Source organism: Alligator mississippiensis, chromosome 2 (genome assembly GCF_030867095.1).
Source record: "Alligator mississippiensis isolate rAllMis1 chromosome 2, rAllMis1, whole genome shotgun sequence".
Lineage (NCBI taxonomy): Eukaryota > Metazoa > Chordata > Crocodylia > Alligatoridae > Alligator > Alligator mississippiensis.
Window position 1 is genome coordinate 254120181 of NC_081825.1, and position 22753 is coordinate 254142933.

The 22753-nt window shown below is 41.9% G+C and overlaps 1 protein-coding gene across 3 annotated transcripts in view; it reads left to right on the forward strand.

Moving 5' to 3' along the window:
- The window catches only part of ARHGAP5 (Rho GTPase activating protein 5), a 71845-nt gene that overhangs the window by 21073 nt on the left and 28019 nt on the right, over positions 1-22753 (forward strand). For 2 of the 3 annotated variants that reach the window (XM_059723031.1, XM_059723032.1), the window contains one exon: positions 14352-14499. In XM_059723031.1, coding sequence (XP_059579014.1) covers positions 14352-14499 — 148 coding nt within the window. The remainder of the gene's footprint in view (positions 1-14351; positions 14500-22753) is intronic. The other variant, XM_059723033.1, reaches the window with a different exon arrangement.

The window sequence follows — 22753 nt, forward strand, 5'->3', positions numbered from 1 at the left end:
TGTTTAAGCAGTTGGTGTTGAAGGATATTCTTTCTTGCTGGCCAGAGGAATCCAGAAGTTTGTATTTACTCAGTCTCCTCTATAGTGAAGAGAACTCTTAGTAAGGGAGACCTGTCAAATCACTAAGGGTTTTTATACTTCAGTCTACAGCGATACAAAAATGTCTCTGCCTGGAGACTATTTTCAAATCTAGATTTTTATATTTAGGGTAGACTAACAGTTTGTTTGAATACAGTATTTACTCGCATACAATTTGCGTATCTTCCCCCCTCCACTCCCAACTCAACCCTCCAAAATTGCAGTGTGTTAAGCAGGGAGGCTGATTTTCTTCACCAGAACTTCACTACATCGTGGTATAGAAGGAAAAAGACACTGCTGCAAGATGGTTGCCTGCTTCTCTGTCTTTGCCAGGAAGCAGAAGGGAGTTTGGTCCAGTGTCAACCCTTTCATAGCTGTACTCAAGTTGGCACCAGTTTTTGGCAAGTTGTATTCCATGACAAAAGGTTATAGGGCAGGGGTGAGCAATTATTTTGGGCATAGGGACACTTATTGAGTTTTGGCAAGCCATCAAGGGCCACATGACAGGCAGCCAGGGGCAGATAAATATTAATTTTCTAAATTTTTTTAGGGGCCCCACAGGTCAGATGCAATGACCTGGCAGGCCATATCTGGCCCGCAGGCTGCATTTTGCCCACCCCTTGTATAGGGTGTGTAGTCCTGAGGTAGCACCCAACAAAATTTATATTAATTTCTTTTTTGCCAGTATTGTCCTTTTAGCATACATAGATCCTTATCTCCATGAAGTATTTTAATCTATCAGGGCAAACAGAGGGAAGGTGATGGCTATTTATAGAGTTGAGCTTTTTTTCACTGCCTTTTGCAAAATAGGCTTTCCTTTCCCCTTAATATCCTAGAAGACTTTCCTACTTCTGTTACAGTTTGAATTCTTTTTTGTATTTGATAAAAAATGTATATCTAGTATTCTAGATGTTACCAGTGCCTTCAGTGGCAGTAATGCTTTCCTATCTCTACAGGACATGTTTTGTCTGATACATCTGAGGATTGCATTGCCCTTTTCATAGCTGCATTACATTGGCATCTCTGATCAACTAGTGATTCAGTGGCCATTCTGTGATCAACTATTTCACCAAGGTCCTTCTATTCCTCATCTGTTTCCAGCTGACAAGCTCCTTTTATAGCAAAAGTTTTTATTAATTTTCAGTTGCTGCCCTTTTGTATTTTTGAATTTCTTTCTATGTGTATAAGGTCAGTCCTCAAGGTCATCCAGCTCTCTGTATGATATCTAAGTCTTCCTTTGTTTATCATACCACCTAACTTTACAGATATTTATGCAAATACTTCTGCTGTCTTAATTAATTAATTAATGAAAATATTAAACAAGGTGTTTGAAGAGTTCCAATAGAAACTTCTCTTAAATGTGATATTTCCCTGTTCAGGGCTACCTGTTTCACTATAGCCTGTTACTTACCTACTTCATTATTTTTGATCTGTTTCTTTGTTAGTAACTTCCAATGCTGTTTTGTATAAAAAAACCCCCAAAAAACTACTGAAGTCCAAGTTGATGTGCTTGCTTAAAAAAATCAGTTATTTATGCAATTTATATGCTGTCCTTTCCAGCAAAGGCTCAGGGCAGCTTATAGTAAGAGAAATGGAACAAATTAAAAAGGGCAAGTAGAATAAATATAACAAAATAAAGCAGAGACCAGCTAAGCATTTTGACCTACCCTTGGTTGCTAAATGTCTGCCCAAATAGGAAGGTCTTGCTGTGCTTCTAGAAGATGTCTAGGCAAACTGGAGCTTTTAGGATTCAGTTGACCTTGGGGATTATAGTGGGACGTAAGAAAGAAGGTAGTCCCTTGGGTATGTAGGATCCAAATCACATAGGGGCTTTTAAGTCAAAATTAGCACCTTGTACTGTGCTTGGAAACTGATTGTAAGTTGGTGCAGATGGTGCTCCTGGCAACGTGCCCTTGTCAGAAGGTGGGATGGTGCATTGTGCACTAGCTGCAGCTTCTGGATTGTTTTCAAGGGTAACCCTGAGAAAAACACTTTGCAGTAGTTTAACTTTGAGGTTAAGAAGGTGTGGATGATGGTGGCCACATCAGAGTCTGAAAGAAAAGGTCACAAATGGAGTTGGTGAAAGGCACTCCTAGCTGTGACTACTACCTGAAGACCTAGTTACAGCAGAGGATCCAGGAGCACCCCATGGCTGTGAACCTGAATGACATTGGGAGGCTTGGTGCCATCAGTGGTATCTGTCCCAGTCCTCTTAAGTCATGTAGTTTGCCCTAGAAAATGTATAGGTTTGACTATCACCTCTGTCTTGTTTGGTTTCAGCCTTGATGTGTTCACTTGCATCCAGTTCCCACCTGCAGCCAAGCACTGGGAAAGGACTGAGTATGGGGCCCAGGGTCAGAAGAGAAGGAGAGGTGGAGCTGGGTGTCATTGGCATACTGATGGCACCCCATGCCAAACCTACGCACCCTCTTGCCAGTGGCTGTATATACACATTGAACAGGAGTGGAAGATGAGAGGGAGCCCTGGGATGTCCCACAGGAAAGGTGTGGGGATGACAAGCATTCACCTATCGTAACTCTCTGGGACCTCTCTGCTAAGAAAGAGCAGAACCAGTTTAGAGCTATCCTGAAAATATCCTCTGTCAGCACCCTCATGGTCAACTGTATCAAATGCTGCTTAAAGACGGAGTATGCAGCACATTGTTAATTTGTTATAGTAGAATAAAACTGTTGTAGCCATGATGGTCCAAAAATTGAGAAGCAAGGATTTCTTTGGGTGATTTACTGGATCAACTACATACTTTATCCCAACTCCTGTATTTGGTCCAATAAAAGATATCGCCTTAAGAAATCTTTGAGTCTTGCATAGTTGTGGAATTCATTGCCACAGGAGGTGGTGGAGGCACATAATATAGCCAGGTTTAAAAAGGGACAGAATAAATTAATGGATGATAGATCTGTTAATGGCTGTTATGAAAGATGGTTGGAGATGTTTCCTCTGGGGTCTCTAAACCTATAATGGTGGATGCCAAGAAGGAAACTGAATAGGGGATAGGTCACTAGAGCTATCTGGTTTAGTTTTTCCTGATCTGTAGCATCCTCTTTTGCCAGTGCTGGAGACTGGGTACAGGGCTAGCTGGATCTTTGATCTGACCCAGTATTGCATTTACTTTCTTATGAGTAAGATCCGCAGGACACAATTTTCCCTATTGATCTCCAGGCAAGGATCCTTGACTAAAGTCATGAGCACAGTTCAAGTGCTTAAATCCAGGATGAAAGCCAGACAGGTGCAGGAAAGCAATGATATCTAGATGAGCCTGGAGTTGTTGGGTGACTCAGGTTGTTATTAGTTATCAGGTTAGTTAGCATAGACCTTTGGAAAACTGGCATTGCATTCTATCCTGTTTCCATTAACCTCAAGAGTCTCTATTCTTTCCTTCCAAATTTATTTTAAAGCCTTGCATGCTATTGTGGTCAGACTAATGGGTCTGTAGTTCTCTGGATCACTTCTTTTCCCTTTCCTAATTGCAAGTACTTCACTTGTTCACTAGTCATATAGCAACCACCCATTTACAGATTTAGTAAAAATGCTTGCTACCAGACCTGAAACTTCATGTCTGTTCATTCACTTCTCAGATGGAAATTAATTATCTGGTCCTCCCAATTTGAGTGCACTAAGCTCTTTTAGTTTTTGCTTCCATTTCATGCAATAATTCCCATTAGCTATCTACCTGTTTTATTTTTTTTCCCCGTCATGGTCAGTGTTTCATCTTTGTTGAAAACTCAGGTAAAACTTAAGTTTAACATGTTGACTTTACCTAGAAATATAACAGCATTATTAACATTTTTAGAGATGTGGCTGAAAACTTTGTTCATTTTGAGTATCTTCCATAAATGTCAAGCTGATCTTAATCAACTTTCTGATGTATCATACTACTTTTGAACTTTTTGGAGTGGGCAGCAATGAGGAATTTTCTTGCAGTTACTTCACCTGGGGCAACATTGTGATGCTTGACAGTGGAACTAGGGAACTGTTTCAGGTGCATTAAATGCCACTCCCAACACACTTGTGCCTAGCCAGGGTGGAGCAAAAGAGGGTACAGTTTGCTGGAATAAATGGGAACAGCAAGAAATGGGAGCTTGTATTGGGAACAAAAACTGTATGCATTTGGACAGGAGTATGATGACTAGAGGGGAGGGGCAGGAATAGCAACTGTGGTAGAGAAATAGGCACATACTGGAAGGGCTGAGGCAGAAGGCTCTATAACCTTAAGAAATGAGAACATGGACTTGAACCCAGTATTTTTTAAATCTCTCTGTGGTTTTCCAAACAGCTGTGAAATCCATTAGTAAAATGTCTTCACTTTCATCACAGTTGTTGGCAATGTGGAAAGAGGAGTCTTTTACTTCTACCAGTTACTCAGTTAATTGAAGCAGTTTCTAGTGGTGATGTTGATGTACAAAAGGTCACAGTGGCTCCACATGAATGTCTCTTTTGGGCTTTTCAGTATATGTATTTTTGAAAAATAAAATGAAATACAAAATGACTACCATTTCTTAAGGTTGGAGAGTCAAACATTTACTCTTAAGTGAAAGCCTGACTTGACAGCCTATTTATTTCCTACTGCAGAGGCTAAGTCAGTATTTCTCTGAACACTGAATAAATACTATTGTAATAGTTTATTTTGGATCTCTTTATCCAATTAAATTACTAAATGTTATATTTACTTTTATGAAATTAATGTGCACTAAAAAATTACCCTTTTAAATGCTCTTGGTTTTTTCAGTGAACATTGTTGAAGGAAGTAGTTGCAGCATTTAGGTTGCCTTTTCCTGCCTTGCAAGGCATATTGATAATTTGGTTTTTTGTAGTCCTTTGTTTGGCTATTAGAGGGAGTGGATATCCTAAATAAAACTTGAGGTGGGGAGATGGTCTTATCCTAAAAATCATACTTTCCTAATAGTCTGCTAATACACTTCTATTTTTAAAAATATGCATCTTTAATCTGCAGGATTTAAATGGATGGACTCTTCAAGTGTTAGTCTGTAATATGTGTTTGAAAGTTGGAATTGGCTTAAAATGGATGTACTTCTATTTTTGTTGCGAAGTGTTTTCATTTACTTGACCTAGGCTTCAAGTCAAACCCTTAGTCACTGAGATCTTGTAAAAACCGTGGGAAATAATCAGGTCAAAAATAATTTAGGAAATGGTGACATGACATATATATTAAAATATTTACCAGTGTGCTAAGATTAGAAGAGCTACGAACTGATCTAACCTGACAGCTGGGTATTGAATCAGAATCTCTCAATACAGTTATGGTATAAGAAGATCCAGTATTTTTGCTTTATGTTTACCATATGTTTTGTTTTACTTAGCTTGGATAATAAAACTGTACTGTCAGTCAAACCATCAACAACTGTTACTTTTTTAATAATATAGGCTTATTAAATCAGATAAAACTTGAAAGCTGTAAACATTAGAAGTAAGAATGTAAGTACCATACTGGGTCAGATCAGTGGTCCATCTAGCCCAGCATTCTGTCTTCGGCAGTAGCAGGTGTGGATGCTACAGAGGGAGAGCACTAAACCAGATATCTCTAGAGTGATCTGTTCCATGTTAAATGCCTTCTCTGGCATCCACTATTTATTGACTTAGAGATGCTGGAGGAAACAACTCCAACTGATCATATTCGAACAGTTTAGAAAACCAACCATTTTTACCTTGAATGGTGACTTGCAGACGCACGTTTTTCATTTTTCCCCCTTTGTATAAAGCAAATTCTGAAGTCTCTTTTATGTTAAGGATATTTTCCTTGTTATGTAAGTTGTAGTAGGGATGCAGTGTTGTTGTACCTATGATGGTCCAGGAAATGTATGCTAGGGAAGGATTTTTGTGATATCTTTCATTGGACCAACTATATGGTTGAATGCTTTTGAAAAAGCTTTTCTGCATCAAGTGCCCTTTTAGATCACCTCCTCAGGCATGCCCCTGCCTCTGCCCAGCAGTGTAACATAGGGAGGGGTGGGTGAGAGTGAGAGGGTACCAGCTTTAGATGCCAACTTAGGGGGGTGTGCCAGAATGATGCCCCCCCACCTCGCTTTGCTATGGTAGAAACAACCCCACACTGCCTGGCTAGTGGAGCCAGGCTAGAGCAGGGGAGGTGGGTTCAGAGCCACCAGGGGCAAGTAAGACTATCTTCCTCTCATTAGGCTTGTTAGCTTGTTTGTCAGGTTGCTGTAGGCCTCTAATTTTGAAATGGACAGGACCTACTGAGTTTCATGGCTACTTACAGCTACAGTCAGTGTTGCACTGGGAACAGCTAGAATAGTGATGCCCAACCTTCCAGCTCTGCAGGCTGGATGAGTGGTGTGGGGCTGGTCTCTGGGTGGATCTGGTCAGTGACCCAGTGCTCTGGCCTCTTGCACATGCACAATGGCATTATTTAGCATGCAGAGCCATGTCATCCGGCCCATGGGGCTCCACACGGGTCTGAACATTTGGCAGCAGGGGAGCTGCAATTAATTCTGCCACTACTTTAGTGCTGCCAAGTTTTTTGATACCTGGTGAGACTCCTGGAGTAGATGAAATGGCTTCTTGGTGCATATTTGGCCAGCGGCCTGGAGGTTGAACACCAGTGGGCTAGAAGGATTGATTTTCCACTGGCAAATGATTGTGCTTAAACTTTTGCCTGTAGTTTTGGCTGCAGAATTCTGGTTCTTGTTGCCCAGCAAATGTTCTACTGAGCTGTCAGCCTGTTGCAGGCACCCTTGGCTACTCTGTTCACTCTAGACAACTGGGACTTCCTGGGTAGGGCGTGATATTTCATAGTATTTCATATTTCATAGACATTAGGGCTGGAAGGGACCTCGGAAGATCATCGAGTCCAGCCCCCTGCCCAAAGGGCAGGAAGTCAGCTGGGGTCATAGGATCCCAGCAAGATAAGCATCTAGTTTCATCTTGAAGGTGTTCAATGAAGGCGCTTGAACAACCTCTGGTGGCAGGCTGTTCCAGACCTTGGGGGCTCGGACAGTAAAGAATTTCTTCCTTATGTCCAGCCTGAAACGATCTTGAAGTAGTTTGTGACCATTCGACCTCGTCACCCCTTGGGGCGCTCTGGTGAACAAACGTTCCCCCAGATACTGGTGGTCACCCCTGATAAACTTGTAGGTGGCCATCAGATCATCCCTGAGCCTGCGCTTTTCCAGGCTAAAGAGCCCCAGGGCTCTCAGCCTGTCATTATAGGGTCTGCTTCCCTGACCTCTGATCATGCGCGTGGCTCTTCTCTGGACTCTCTCAAGCTTCTCCACATCCTTTTTGAATTGTGGAGCCCAAAACTGGACACAGTACTCCAGCTGCGGCCTCACTAAGGCCGAGTACAGGGGGAGAATGACGTCCCAGGATTTGCTTGAGAAGCATCTATGGATGCAAGCCAGCGTTTTGGTCACTTTACTAGCCGCGGCATTGCATTGCAGGCTCATGTTCATCTTGTGGTCAATGATGACCCCCAAGTCTCTTTCTTCCATAGTGCTAGCCAACATAGCACTGCCGAGCCTATAAGGATGCTGCGGGTTTTTCTTCCCAAGGTGGAGAACCTTGCATTTATCGGCGTTGAACACCATCAGATTCTCGTCCGCTCACTTGCTGAGCCTGTCCAGGTCAGCCTGGATCACCCGCCTGTCTTCTGGTGTGGATGCTTTGCCCCAAAGTTTGGTGTCATCGGCGAACTTGGCCAGTCCGCTTCTGACTCCAGTGTCCACATCATTAATGAAGATGTTGAACAGTATGGGTCCAAGGACAGAGCCTTGGGGGACCCCACTGGTCACAGGACACCACGATGAGTGACTTCCATCAATTACTACCCTCTGGGTCCTACCCCGGAGCCAATTTTCCAGCCAGTGGATCGTGGAGGACCCAAGGCGACAATTGGCCAGTTTCTCCAAGAGGCGATCATGGGACACCAGATCGAAGGCTTTTTTGAAGTCAAGATATATGACATCAATCTCTTCTCCCTTGTCCAGGTGATAGGTAACCTGGTCATAGAAGGAAATGAGATTGGTCAAGCAAGACCTACCCGCAACAAACCCGTGCTGGCTATCCCTTAAGATGTTGGCGTCGGCCAGTCCATTAAGGATGGCCTCTTTGATAAACTTTTCTAAGATCTTCCCCGGGATAGAAGTCAGGCTAATGGGCCTATAGTTAGCCGGATCCACTTTCCTCCCTTTCTTGAAGATAGGCACCACATTGGCCTTCTTCCAGTCTTCGGGCACTACACCAGAGCGCCAAGAGTTTTCAAAGATCCGTGCTAGAGGCTGGGCTATGATGCTTGCCAGCTCCTTGAGTACCCTGGGGTAAAGATTGTCAGGGCCGGCTGACTTTGAAGGTATCCAGCTTCTCAAGATGTTCCTTCAGAAAGTCAGCATTAATGGAGGGCAGGGGATCACCCTCATCCAGACTTCCTGGCCCTGTAGCGGGCATGGGTGTCCCGTGGGGCTGATGAAAGACTGACGCAAAGTACCCATTTAATAGGTTGGCTTTTTCCTGGTCGTCAGTTGTCAGTTGCCCCATCTGGTTCAGCAGGGGTCCAATGTTGCCCCTGCTTTTCTTCTGGCTCCCCACATATCTGAAAAAGGACTTCTTATTGTCCTTGATGCTCAAAGCTAGCTGGAGTTCAGTTGCTGCCTTGGCTTTCCTGGTCTGCTCCCTACAGGACCGGACCAGTGCAGAATAATCCTCCTTGGAGGTGACTCCCATCCTTCATCCTTTGTAGACCTTTCTTTTTAGCCTCGAGGTCTGCCAGGTCCCTGGAGAGCCAGGGGGGCTGCTGTGCCCTCTTGCTGCCTTTCCTCCGAGATGGAATAGACTTAGTTTGTGCATTGAGGATCGCTCCCTTGAGGAGCAACCACTCTTCTTGAACTCCCCTCTCCCTGTGGTCACAGTCCCTTAGGGCCTCACTGACAAGCCTCCTGATCTTGCCAAAATCGGCTTTCCTGAAGTCAAGGACTTCCGTGTTGCTGACTAATTTGCCAGCTTTTCGGCAGATGGTGAAGGTGATCAGCTCGTGGTCGCTGTCACCCAGCTTCCCATCGATCACTAGGTCACCGACTAGGTCATCCCCAGTAGCCAGTACCAGGTTGAGCAGCGCTTTGCCTCTCATTGGCCCATAGACTTCTTGAGTCAGGTAGAGGTCATCCACGCACGAGAGGAAGCTCTGCGACCGCTCAGATTTTGCTGAGCGATCCTCCCACGAGATGTCTGGGTAATTGAAGTCACCCATGACAACCATGGTCCTGGAGCAAGCTGCCTCAGCCAGTTCCTGGGCAAACTCCTGGTCAAGCTCAGGACTTTGGGCGGGAGGTCTGTAATAGACTCCCACCATTGTGTCCCCTGTGCCACATTCCCCACGGATTTTAACCCAGAGGGTCTCCAGCCGTCCACCCTGGTCGCCAATATCGGCTTGCAGGGACGTGTAGCTTTCCTTAACATAGAGAGCTACACCCCCGCCCCTTTTCTCTACGCGGTCCCTCCTGTACAGGGTATAGCTATCTATCCCTGTGGTCCAGTCATGGGTAGAGTCCCACCAGGTCTCCGTTATCTCTATGACATCGTAATTGTTTGCACTGAGCAGGAGGATGAGTTCCTCCTGCTTATTCCCCAAGCTCCTGGCTTATAAGCCTAAATAAAGCCAATCTTTTCAAAACAAGGTGAGGGGAGTCTGAAGGTACGATATTTTAATATCTTTGGTGAGCTCCCTGATGGAGATATGAATTTCCCTTGATTCCTTAGAAATCAAGGAGTCCAAGGTTGAGAAGAGTGAGCCTATTTGTTTGGTTTTTTTGTGTTTGTTTTTTTGTTAGCGTTATACTTTCTGGTCAGTCACAGTACTGTCGGTTGCTGACTTTATGGAAGAGCAGCACCCTTCCTCCCCTTACCTACAGTGTGTCTCTGTGTGTGGGTTTCTGACAAATCTCCATTTTAAGACCTAGTTTGTTAATAGACATTGGCATGTAAAAACTTTTTTATTGGACTATAGAAAGCAGGGTGGCATTGATTTAAATCACTGGTTAGGAAGCCTTGATTTAATCATTGTTTTATACAAAAAGTGCATTCTTGTTGTTTGATAGCCTTTATTCATTTAACTCCTTGAAAATGTACTTTTAGAGAAAGGTAAGGGCTTGTCTTTTTGCAAGTTTGTATACACACAGTCAAGAGGGCTGATAGATGGGTAATTAGGTCTGTTATCTGTCATCTCCATATACAGCTATTAGCAAAGATGTTATCTCTGGAGGCAACAAATTCTCCCTATGCCTGGAGAAGGGCGTTTGTGCTCAAAAGCTTGCAAAGAAGAATTTTTCTAACTATTTAGCTGGTCTAATAAAAAATACCACATCTACCCAAAGAACCCTCTCTGCCTAAGATCTTTTGAGAACTGAAACTAAACATCACAGAGATGGGAGATGCTATAACATTTAGTAACTTAATGGGATGTTCTAGACTGAGGACTGAGTCCCATTTGGTAGAGTGATTTTCTTTAATCTTCACTAATTTATAGAGGAGCCTCTGGGAATCCCATAAGATCAGGCCCCTAATATAGCTTATGGCCTATTATGACCTATTTATAAAATTTCTAAAAAGGTTATAGGAATATATTGTATATAAGCAGAAGTTATAATCCCTATTGCAGAGTGGTGTCCCTATTGCAGAGTGGCGGAAGGGTTGAGGTGGGAGGGAAGGGGCATGGAGGGGCAAGTTGAGGCCCCCGCGGTGAGGAAGGGAGTGGGGCTTGGGTAGGGGCAGGTGCTGTACAGATGGGGCAGGTGTGGGATGGAGCTGTGAGTGCCTTGTCTGGCGAGTGGCTCCCACTGCTGTGTGTAGCCTGGGAGGTCATGAGGGAAGTATGCCCCTGCATCTGTGTGAGGGTGAGTTACCACTGTGGGCTGGGGCCGGCGCTGGGCTCTTCCCAGTGGGGCGGGGGTTGGGCCAGGCTGTGCTCGTTGTGGGCCGCAGCAGTGCTAGGAGCGGGGCTGTGGGGGGGAGGGGGGCTGCATCTACCCCAAAATTTGCCATAACCTCTCCCAGTGCTGCCGCCCGCTCTGAGCATAGCCTGGCTCAGCCCCCTCACCTGGAAGAGCCAGCACTGCCCTGACCCGAGCCCACAGCAGCAGCCTGCCCTCACCCTGTGTGCAGATCCAGGGGCACCTCCCCCTCCCCCCCCCCATGCTCTCCTGAGGTATATGCAGCAGCGGGAGCCACCCCTCACGCCCCTCAGACGAGCTGCTCATGGCTCTGTCCTGCGCCCCTTCCCTCACAACAGACTTGCCAGCTGGACCCGGCTGTTCTCCATGCTGCCGGGCTGTGCTCTTGGCTGTCTGTATGCTGCGCTGCGGCTGCACACGTGCACAATGGCATTTATCGGCAACATTATCGGCCATATCAGCCAAAAAAAGCCGATTGCTGGTACTGTCAATTTTCCTTATATCGGTGCCAATCCGATATGGGACTGATGTATTGGTGCACCTCTATTATTCCATGATGATGTTTTTGAGCTTTAGCATATCTTAAATTAAAATTATCTTTATATAAGCTTATTTTTCTAAAAAAGCATCTTGACAAAAAAAAAATTAAAAATACGATTAAATAAAAAAATCTTTTAAGTTACAGAAGATCTGATTATTTATTTTTATTTTTTTTAATTGTTGATTTTTATCCATCCTGATAGAAGGCCATTGGTCAGCAGTTTCTTCCCTCAGGTCTACATGTTACAAAAATAAAGATGAGAGAAATAGTTCTGGGACTGTTCCTCAAGCCTGGTCCCTTTCTTTTCCCATAGGGTTTAGAAAAAGGTGCACCCATTACAGTCTGAGGTAAATTTTTGTCTTACTGAGCCTTTAGGTCCCAATATTAGTGCTTTGCATTGTGGCTGATCTCTTATTTACTATGTCCGTGAGTGTAGGAGTTAATAAATTGCAGCCTGACTTTGGATTTTGGTCCTTTGAATCTTGATTTGGAACTGTACTTTGCTTCCAGTGTTTGAACCTGGAGTACAAGAAGCAGAACAAGGATGACAGAAAAGAAGCATTGGGCTTAAGTTGCAGCAAGGGAAGTTTAGGTTGGATAGGAGAAACTTTCTCACTAGGAGGGTGGCGAAGCACTGGAACGGGTTACCTAGAGAGGTGGTGGAATCTCTGTCCTTGGAGGTTTTTAAGCCCAGCTCAACAAGGTCTTGGCTGGAATGATGTAGTCGGGGATGGTCCTGCTTTGAGAAGGGGGTTGGACTAGATGACCTCTTGAGGTCCCTTCCAACCATAATTTTCCATGATTCTATGAACCTTTGGTTCAGCTTTCCACACCTTGCTTATTGGCATTACATTTGAGACATCTTTCCCCTGATCTTTAATAATGGGATATCATTTTTGTATGGTCAGTACTTTGTCTTCTATACTGTAACCATAGGTATTTGTCCATGCCTTCTGTTTAATTTTGCCCTCACTTTCTGTTCTTGAGACCTTGTAGCAATCTTCATATATGGTTGAAGTCATACATTGCTTTGGGATCGGTCCCAAGTTTCTGAAGTCTAATGTGTTATATCTTCTTCAGGAATCCCCAAATGGAAGATAGATTTAACTGTCCCATACTGCTAACATTGTTTTTAACTTGTATTAAGTAAGAATATTACAAGGCATCTTTATTTTCTGGGTGTTTCAAGCTCATTCTGAGCCTTGTTTTCATGGACATTGTATGGCAAGTACTGACCTAGCAGACATTAAAGTTATACTATCAGTGGCATGTGACTTTCTGGACATGGTTGTCGTCACTGGTGATCCCTCATGATTGAGGATGATCACTCCAGTGGGTCAAGTAAAGGGTTACAGATGAATCTGGTGGTGGTTTAGAAGGCTAATCCTAGAGATATAGATTCTGGCAGATAACACAGGTGGTGACTAAAGGGAGGGTTGGGCCACAGATTTCTTGGTCTTGTTTCAATAATGATGACTTATTATGAAGGTGTTCTCTCTGTAAAAACTTGGATTCTTTGCTTTGATTTAAAGGTTCTGTCCATGAGACTAGCCTGAATTACAGTAGTAGTATGTCAGCAGAACTATGATTATGGTAAGCAATTTGTAAATTACTTTTTCGAAAAGTTGGATATCAAATTCATAAGTTGGCTTTGTAGTTGTTTCAAGGTCTTCCACATTGCACTCGAACTATTAGAAATATTGACTGAGAGTTGTCTTTTATGTTGAAACAACATGTACCTTTGCTTTTAGTTTAGTTCAATATTTTTCATTATATAACTTGTAAATAAAATGCTAGATTTGTATTTCATGGTGTTACTTTAATTTCTGCAATCATATCTTACAAGTGAAATAAAGAATTGAATATGTGGCAGCAAAAATCCCAATAATACTGTATTTTTAACAGTATTTTTTGCCAGCAGGATTATTTTAATCAGTTTTTAGTAGCTGAAAACAGCCTGTGGTATGACTTATTTTTTGTACCTTGGCAAGAAAAAATTACTAATTTAGATGTGGAAGGCCCTTGATAATGGTAATTGTACAAGAGCACAGAAGTAGAATTTGTTTATTTTTCTTATTAGTTTTAGGTGCAAACTTTTTTGGCCAAAATTACAAGTTTATTGTTGAAGCTATTTATTAATAAAAACACGAATTCATCTAGTTGTTAATTATACTCTGACTGCTGTCTATTCAGCAAGAATGCGTTACTTGGAAAATTGTAGTGCTTAGAACATGTAGCAAAGTAAAAAAAAAAAATAAAAAAAAATAGCAGTGTCATTCAATTTTTAGCACCTTGTTTATCACAAGTAGTAAAAATATTTACTTGCCTTTTTGCTTTTGATGCATCTCTTTCCCTTCTCCTTTTGTACGTATATAATTGGCCCACATACTGTTGCAAGTCTGTGCTGTGGCGAGAGCTTGTTTCATGAAAATGTCTCTATATATGGTATTTCATGTAAACATTTAATTAGCTTAAAGAAGAGAAGGAAAAGCTTCATAGCAACTCTTAACAAATACTTTTTTTTTTTTAAATCCCTGGGCTTGCATATTTTTCCATTACTTTTTACCTTTTGATCACTTTATTGGTATTGTGTAGATGTGACTGACTATAGTACAAATGCTTACACGCTTTTTAAACTTTTTTATATTTAAAAGTTTGCTTTTTTTAATTGTGGATTTACCGTTGAGTAAAAACCACACAGTGTAGATACAGTCTATACTGAAAGACTGCAATGAGAGTTTTATCACATTGCTTTAAGTGTGCTACTGAAGTAACTATAATATCTTTTGTTGTAGCAGAAAAAGAAACCTAAGACTTTCAATCCTCCAACCCGTAGAAACTGGGAAAGTAATTACTTTGGGATGCCCCTACAAGATCTGGTTACAGCCGAGAAGCCCATACCTCTGTTCGTTGAAAAATGTGTGCAGTTCATTGAAGATACAGGTAGGAGCGAAGTATTGTTGGAAGAAATATTTTATTCTTTTCCTCCTATTCCCTGTATGTGTCTCCTTTGCTTAACATATTGGTTTTAGAATTTTACCTGGCAAATACATGCTTGTAAATAATATTTTTAAGTATCTACTGTACAAAGAAGCACAGTTCAAGATTAGAGTGTCTGTTTAAAATATAATTTGATTTAATTGATATGCATGCATATAGAGGAAAAGGTTTTTTTGTTTTAAATATAGCTATTATAGCTTTAATCAGATGAGATAAAGTACACTTTTAATGTTAAAAGAACTTTAATATAATAGTATGGTGAGCTGGGTTCTCCCACTACTGCTGACATATTTTGCCTAAATAATATAGAGATTTCCCTTGATTTATGCTGTACATGCATTCCTGGAGAATGGCACATAAATCGAATTTGCATAAAGTGAACCCACTTTACAATGTAATAAATAGGGATAGGTTCCTATGGTGGCAAGGGAGGGAGTGAGGCTGGGTCTGGGGAAGGGGCAGGAGGAGGGGTGCTACTCCTGGGGCTGCACAAGGCAGCAAAGCAGAGGAAACAGAGTGGCACTCACCCCAGCTGCAGTGGCCCCAGGAGCAGCTAGAGCCAGCTGCCTGCATCCACTCACCTGTCCCCACTCAGGCTGTGTCACGTCCTGGTGCAGGCAGCTGGTGTTGGCTGCTCCTGGGGCCGCTGCAGCCGGGGCTGTGGTGAGTGCTGCGCCCCGCGCTGCCCGGGGCTCCACTTGTCCGCACTCACCCCAGCGTGTGCTGAAGCACATGCGGGAGCAGTCGACACCAGCTACCTGCACCACGGTATGGTGCAGCCCAGGAGCAGGGGGACAGGTGCAGGCCAGTGGCTGCAGGCTGCTGGCGCCAGCTGCTCCCGGGGCTGCTGCAGCCAGGGCTGGGGTGAGTGGGGCCATGGTCCGGTCCCCCCCCGGGTGCCTTACCTGCTTGGGCGGGGGTAGCCATCTATGCTGATCGCATAAGTGCAAATTTACTTTGCATATAACAAATTATGCGTCTAAATATGCTCATTGCATAAGAGTGAATTCGCATCTAAAGAACCTGCATTAATTGAGGGGAAACCTGTATTAAAAAATTACAAAACCCACTTTCTCTGAATGGAGAAAATATATTTGATTTTCTTTTAAGTGCTGTGGTACTTTCTCTACCAAACTCAAATTTCTTTCAGTTGTCACCAAAATAAAATATATTGGGCACGTCTACGTGTTGCCCTATGGCGATGTAGTGATACTCTATGTCACTGTATGGCATGCTATGGCGACGTACACATGATTGCCACCTATGTCGCAGTAGTGGTGCGCACTCCTGGTATAGTGGGTTGCTATGGTGATGTGGTGGCCAAATCCAACCATGTGCCATGCACGTGGCATAGTAACCACCTGTACTGTGCCGTGCTTTAGTACCTCCAAAAGGAAGTAGTAAAGCACAGTGCTTTAGCAACGTTGCCATACAGTGACGTGTAGGTGCGCCCGTTGTCTCCTATGATTCTTAGCATTTTGCATGTAAAAAAATTGTTTTTGTCCGCTACTTTTAAAGAGAGAATAAATTGATTACATATGTACAGTTTACCATTTGGGGGACTACTGCTGTATTTTCTGATATATAAGATACTTCCTCCCAAAAAAGGAGTTCTGAAAATAATGCCCAGCACATTACCATGCTACTGTTGGGAGCTACTGGGAAAAACAGGCATAAGGGGGCTGTGGACACCAACCTCCCCTTCTGCTGTGCTTCTCTTCATGTATCTTGGACTGGCCCTTGGGGAATTGTCATTTTTATTAGTTTGCCCTTCTGTGCTGTATCCTCTGCTTTTTTTCTTCCTTGTGGCTGGGAGAAGGCCACTGCTGGAAGAGTGGGACTCTTATGCTATCCCTATCCTAGTGTTCTGTGCTTACTTGCTGTCTTTCCTACCTCATGGATGCTATTTTCTTTATCAGTTGCCATGAAGGTACATGTGCAGGAGCTCCCAGGTGTTCTCTAGGGGCCCTTTGTGTTGCCATGTTGGTTATGGAACTTTTACGCAGTTCTGTCTTTTGGAGGGATTGGGGGCAGAGTACACTTTTATGTGCAAATGCATCCTAGACACTGGAAACACACAGTATCTAATTTGTGAAAAATAATTTGAAACATGCTGTTATGCATGTGGACTCATATTAATATAGCCTAGCATGTGTTTGTAATCTGTTGTACTTTTTATGCTGGTGGAAATACCTTTAAGGTGGTGGCAGTGGTATATGTTTGAATTTTTGTAATCCTTGCAATAGTCCTTTGATCAGAATAGTTGTAAGGTGGCAGCATATCTACTGTTAGTGAAGATTTTTTTTTTTTTAGCAGCATTTCTATTGCTGTTCAGTTTATATGAAATGTTTATATAAAAATGTTTCCAAGAATATTACAGGTGATATGAATGTGATAGTCTTCTGCATGAAAGTGCCCAATCTGTTGTAGACTGCATGCTTGTGTTGTTAGTACGTAAGATGAAATAATCAGGCATTGAACTGTTTTTATTCTTTGCCTTTGAACTGTTTCTTTCATTGCTTCCTTATCTGAGAGCAAGATACTTTTTTTAAACCAGAAAATAGGAATGAGATACTTCACAGAATAATTTATTTAATACTGGCTTTATATATATTGTTATAGTATGCAGCATGAAGTGTATATATACTATTATATCATTTTATATTACATATGCCATAATATATACCGTCTATTCTAATATATAATTATATAGTGTAAAATATTATGTATACATACATACATACATATTAATGCCACTGTCATACCATGACAATATTTGTAAGCACTATAAACTTTGGTGTTTGAAATGTTGCACCAGTCAGACTGTTATAGAAATCTGAATAAAAAAAGTTGCATTAAAATTACTTTTATAAACATCTCTTAAAATCTTTGATAAACATTTTGCATAACAAATTAGTCTTTGAAAAGTCTACCTTTAATCCGTGGATGATATTGCTTTCCAAATGTACTTATATCAGTGTTGGCCAACCCACTAGTATTCATGCCACAAGTGGCATGTTCAGCTGGTATTTTTGGCATGTATTTCTTAGGTGCTGCGATACAGGATGCCCCAGCAGTGGGAGTTGGGGCAGCATGCTAGAAGTGGGTAGGAATTGGGATCATTGCTCACTTGAGGGTTTGAGTCCAGCTGCATTTGCTTCCATAGCTCTTGCAGATTCAGTTTTGCCACATGCCAGTGGTGATGGAATTTGATGGCACTAGGCAACTGTGTGCTTGATGATTAGAGTGGCACTATTTTATACTGTGAGCATTTGGAAAAAGGGGTGACCACTGCTTTCCTAAATAACAGCTTAAACACAGTTAATTATGTGAGCATTTTCAGTACTGCGAGAGAACAACTGTTTAAATACTGTATTTACTCAAATCTAAGATGAACCCCCCCCCCCCCCCAAAAAATTGGATTTTATACAGTGTATACAGAGATTATTTTCCAGCTCTAGAATCTTAGGTATTCGATAGTTGTCTTAAATTCATTCCTCCCCTCCCCACACTGCTCCAGCAGGGAAAGCAGTATTTGGGCAGGGGATGGGGGGGTCAGGTTGCCTCTCTGCCTTGTGTCCTTCCACCCCCAGGCCTCTCAGTCTCTGCGTGTTCCTCGCACTGTTCTCCCCAGTCTCTGACTCTTCCGTACCACTCCTCAGTCTCAGCTTCTTGCCCTTCCACTCCCCCATCACTTCCATCTCTTCATGCGTCTCTGCTTATTGTCAGGTGCTTCCCTGGCTCTTTTCCCTCTCAGAGTGCAGCATATGGAAATGCAGCCCCTGCTAGCCTTGCAGCAGTGTTAGTGGCTGGACAGACAATGCACATTGTCAGCGCTGCTGATCAGTTAGGCGGAGGACAGAGTTTCCCTGTGCTTTGTGCCCTGGAGGAAATCTGATCTGGAACTAAGCTGTGTCTAACAGTAAGTGTTGGGGGAGGAAGCAGAGACGGGGAGAAGCTGCACAGGACAAGTAGAAGCGGGGCAAGAGGCTGCTGTAGATTTAACTCTGGCCCTGGCCTTGGTTCAGGGCAGGGGTCAGAGCTGTAGCAGCCACCTTGTCCCTCTTGCTTTGTATGCAAATTTCTGACGAGGGGCCTTTTCCCCCATGCCGAGTGGGACAAAAATCTAGCCTTAGATTCAAGTAAATATGGTAAACGCTACTCAGGAACATCCTAAAACGTGGAAATTGTACAATTTAAATTGGTTCAAAGTACGCCTAATTAAAAATCCAATTTCGGGTGAGGTTGGAGGGAGAGCTTTGGTATTCTAGAAATGGTAATTCCTTCCTTTTTTGGTATCATCAGGTAGCTAGATAAGGATTTACTCTCCCCTCCTTTGCTGCAGTCTAGGAACCTGTCCTCTGTTTTAGAAGAAATCAGATGCTGCAGTCAGATCTTTCAGTTTTTTCAAGCCCATGGCTTTTCTTAAAGATGAGAGACGCACATGTTTTTTTAGGTGTTGTACTGATTCTAATGGGCCATATGGTTGGGCATGGAAAATCACAACTGATGTTTGATGATAGGACATGGCCTCTCAGAAATGTTATGGCCTCATACAGAAGAGCTAAAACCTCCCACTGGTTGGACCTGGAGTGTCAAGCTTCATAAAAATGTCGTCTTAGCAATTGTGACTGCTCTCTGTGCTTTCAAGCTGATGGAGAACTTGATTCTGTTGAGAAAAATGTCACAGGGGCTTCTGTTTGGGAATATGCCAAGCAGTTTCCTTCAGAGGTCTTGGAGGCATTATTAGAAGCAAGGCTCTCTCTCGAGGTTAAGGCATTTATATAGGGTTCAGTGCAAGAAGAAAAACTTAATCCTAGACCAGAAACTTTGTGTAGTCCTTCCAGCTCAATCAGATACTGATGAGCAGTTTGGAGACCTAAGGAAAAAGCCTTATGTCAAGATTTTTACCAGAGGCTGTGCTTAAGTTTTAGCTGTCAAAATGATGCATCCGTTTTTGGTAGACTTTCTATAGAGACTATAAACTTGTATCTTTGATGAATGAGTCATAGGAAGGGAGAGAGAATACATTACATTCTTGAAGAACTAGTAAGACTGCAGGTTAGAGTTCAGTTACTGCAGAAGTCAGTTTAGTAATTAGATCCCAACCCACAAAGGTATTTAGGTGCTTAATTTTTCTCAGTTCAGTGGAAATTGGATCTAAGCTTAAATCCATTGTTTCTAGTTCCATTATATCCTTCCACATGAAAGCTCTATGTGGTTACAGGAAGTCTCTCAAGAGACTTTCCTAGATAGTATTTGTACTAGAAAGGCCTGGAAAGATATTCCGTTGGCCTCCAAACTTCCACATGAAGCAGCATTTTGATTTGATAAATTTGCCTCTAGTGCTGTCCAGCAACACTTAAATTTCAGTGCGTCTTATGGCTCTGTTTTGGATTCCAAACTTAAGTTCTGTCTTACAGTCTCACCCCTTTTAAATGGAAACTTCTGGGTTGTGGAATATCTTGGACCAAATGCCGCTTTTTTTCTTCATCAAAAAGAGTCGGTGGCCATGTCTATTTGAGATGCTGACTGCGCAGTAGAAACTAGCTGCTGTGTGATCAATGTCACCTAAAAGCTGTTTGGCAACTCTACTGTGCTGTAACTCTGGTTACTTCTAGTATAAACAAGTACTAAATGACTATGTAGTAATGACTGTGCAGTTGGCGTCTCATGTAGACATAGCCGATATCCATCTTTCCAACATTCAGTTCTTCTTTTGTTACTTTCCTAAGACATTGTAGAGAATCTACAACCCCAAACTACAAGGGACAGGAACAAAATGCTTTCAAACATTCCTTTTGAAATTAGGACCCCTTGGCCTGCTCTATGTCTCTGATCCTCAGGTCAGACTGCTGCTTTTCCTTCGTCAGTGGTTTTCTATTGTAGAAGGACAACTCTTTTGTTTTCCCTTTAAGCAATTTTGTGGTGTGATGCTTAGTCACTTCCCCACAAGGACCAGTGGAGTACCTTCGGGTCTTTCTGCTCATCTGCAACCTAGGATAAAAGTTGAGATTTGCAGTCCAAAAGAGAAGAGATGCGATTAGTGGCACTTTGATTTAAATGACTTGGATCATCATGATGCATGTATTTCAAAATAATAAGTGTTTACCAAAGTCATCAAACCATCAATTCTGATAATAGTTCTTAAACTAGACGTTCCTCCTCCCGTCTTGGTTTATTGAGATCAAGTGGTTCTGTCTTTGTCCATATACAAAAAATGCAAGTGAATCACCTCTTGAACTCTTTCATTTCATTGGTCCTACTTTATGAAAATGCTTTATCCAAGATCAACCCATAAATCTATTCTGTCAGAAAAAAAGATGCCCAAAGGTGTGGTTCCAAAGGTGTGAAGAGTACTTCTCCTTTTAAGCTTCTGACATTCTTATTTTTCTTTTCAGTGAAAGTTTGTTCTGGTGGCTAAGTAGTTATTGATTTCAAATGGTGAATGAATGAAGAAATGGTTATCTGATTATCACAGAGATAAGGTTACCATCTGTTTTTTGAGCTTGATCATCAATATCTTAATACTACATTAATGTTAAATAGGTTTTGTATTTAAAAGTATGAACCTGAAAGAATAAAAAACATTAAGCAAAACTATGGAAAATTTACCCCTAATTTAAGTTGTAATATAATCACACTAAATAACTTTTAATAGCACATGCTACCCCTTGAGTTCTATGAATTTGTTTTATTTTATTCCAGTTAACTAAACACACTGTAAAAGCTGTGTGGCATCAGTCCAGGGGGTCCATCTAATTCATAGGTAGTGGGTTCCAAATATGGCTGCAAGTCATCCAAACCATTACTTTGTTGATTCTGCCTAGATAAGCATAGACCAAGTTGTTTTTCATTTTCATCTGTTGGTACTCTTTAGAAATATCCAGGAATTATGTAGCTTCAGTAGTATGCTTGAAGGAAAGGATCCAGAGTTCTAAAATAGACTCGGATAAATTATAAAGACACTCTCACGAACAACCAATTAGGACAGTGTTTCTTGTTCTCATTATATTATATTCAGTTGAATACACACTTAATCTGTTATTACTCAGTAGATTTTTGTACTGACAATATCTGATGACACCTCAGAGTTTGTCTGGGGGGAAGAATTCTCTCTGTTCAGCAGCAAAGCTCCATATTCTAAGAGAGCTCCCGCTCATTAAGAACCTGGTGGGCTCATCCCCACCTGCTTAACAACAAACACAGTCAGTTAGGTTAACCATTTTCTGTACCAGCGCTCCTTAAAAAAATTGGGTTCAAGTTTACTGTCATGTTGTTCAGAATCCCAGCCATCTGTAGACTGTTTCTACTTCCAGGACAGTTTCATAACAGCTAAGTTTCACTGAAACAACCGAGCACCTGATTAATATGGAAAAACTTGTAACTGCAAGAGACAGACTTCTCATGCAAGAAATAAATATGGTATTTTTTTTAATTATCTTTTTCTTTTCTTTCGGTATTCAATTTTACTGTCTAAACTTTGCTTTCAAACTTATCAGTTCCATAGAGGAAAACAAAGTTTTTAGCCTCTTAACTAATGAAGAGAGTCTGGGGCTTTAACTTTCTCCTGTTTTGGTTAGTAGCAGTGGTTAGAGAGAGAGCCTTGTATGATAAGGTGGAATTAATATTTGGGCTTCTGTCAGAAAAGTCCGTAGTGAAGTAGAAAATATAACTGAGCTAGATTTGAGAAGGGAAGGTAACTGGTATGAATGTCACTGCATTAGTAAAGAAAAAGATTAGCACCTAATGGTTTTTTCTTGTAAATGGGTCAAAATGTTATACTAAATAATCCAACACAGTATAAAATTGTCACCTGCAGTTTGTTTTAATAATTAGGTCATTCTTAAAGTGAAGGCTTTTTAAAGTTCATTACATAATTAAGATACTTGAAACCTGATAATGAATATAAGACATGGATGGTTACCCTAAACTGTTTAGAAGCTCAGACATTGTGCCATGTTATAGGAAGATGTTCAATCAGACTTTAAAACAAGAGTTTGTTTTTAGTTTGTGAAAGAACAACCGTTTTTAAAAAACCTCTTGCCATAATGATTGCTATATTTTTGTTTGCTTGTTTTGCTGTTTGCTTTGAGTCTTATGGCTCACTAAATTATACAATCCAAATGCTTCAAACTCTCAGGTAAGTAAATTGGTGGACTTGCAGATTTTGCCAAACTTTTACTTTGAATATAGT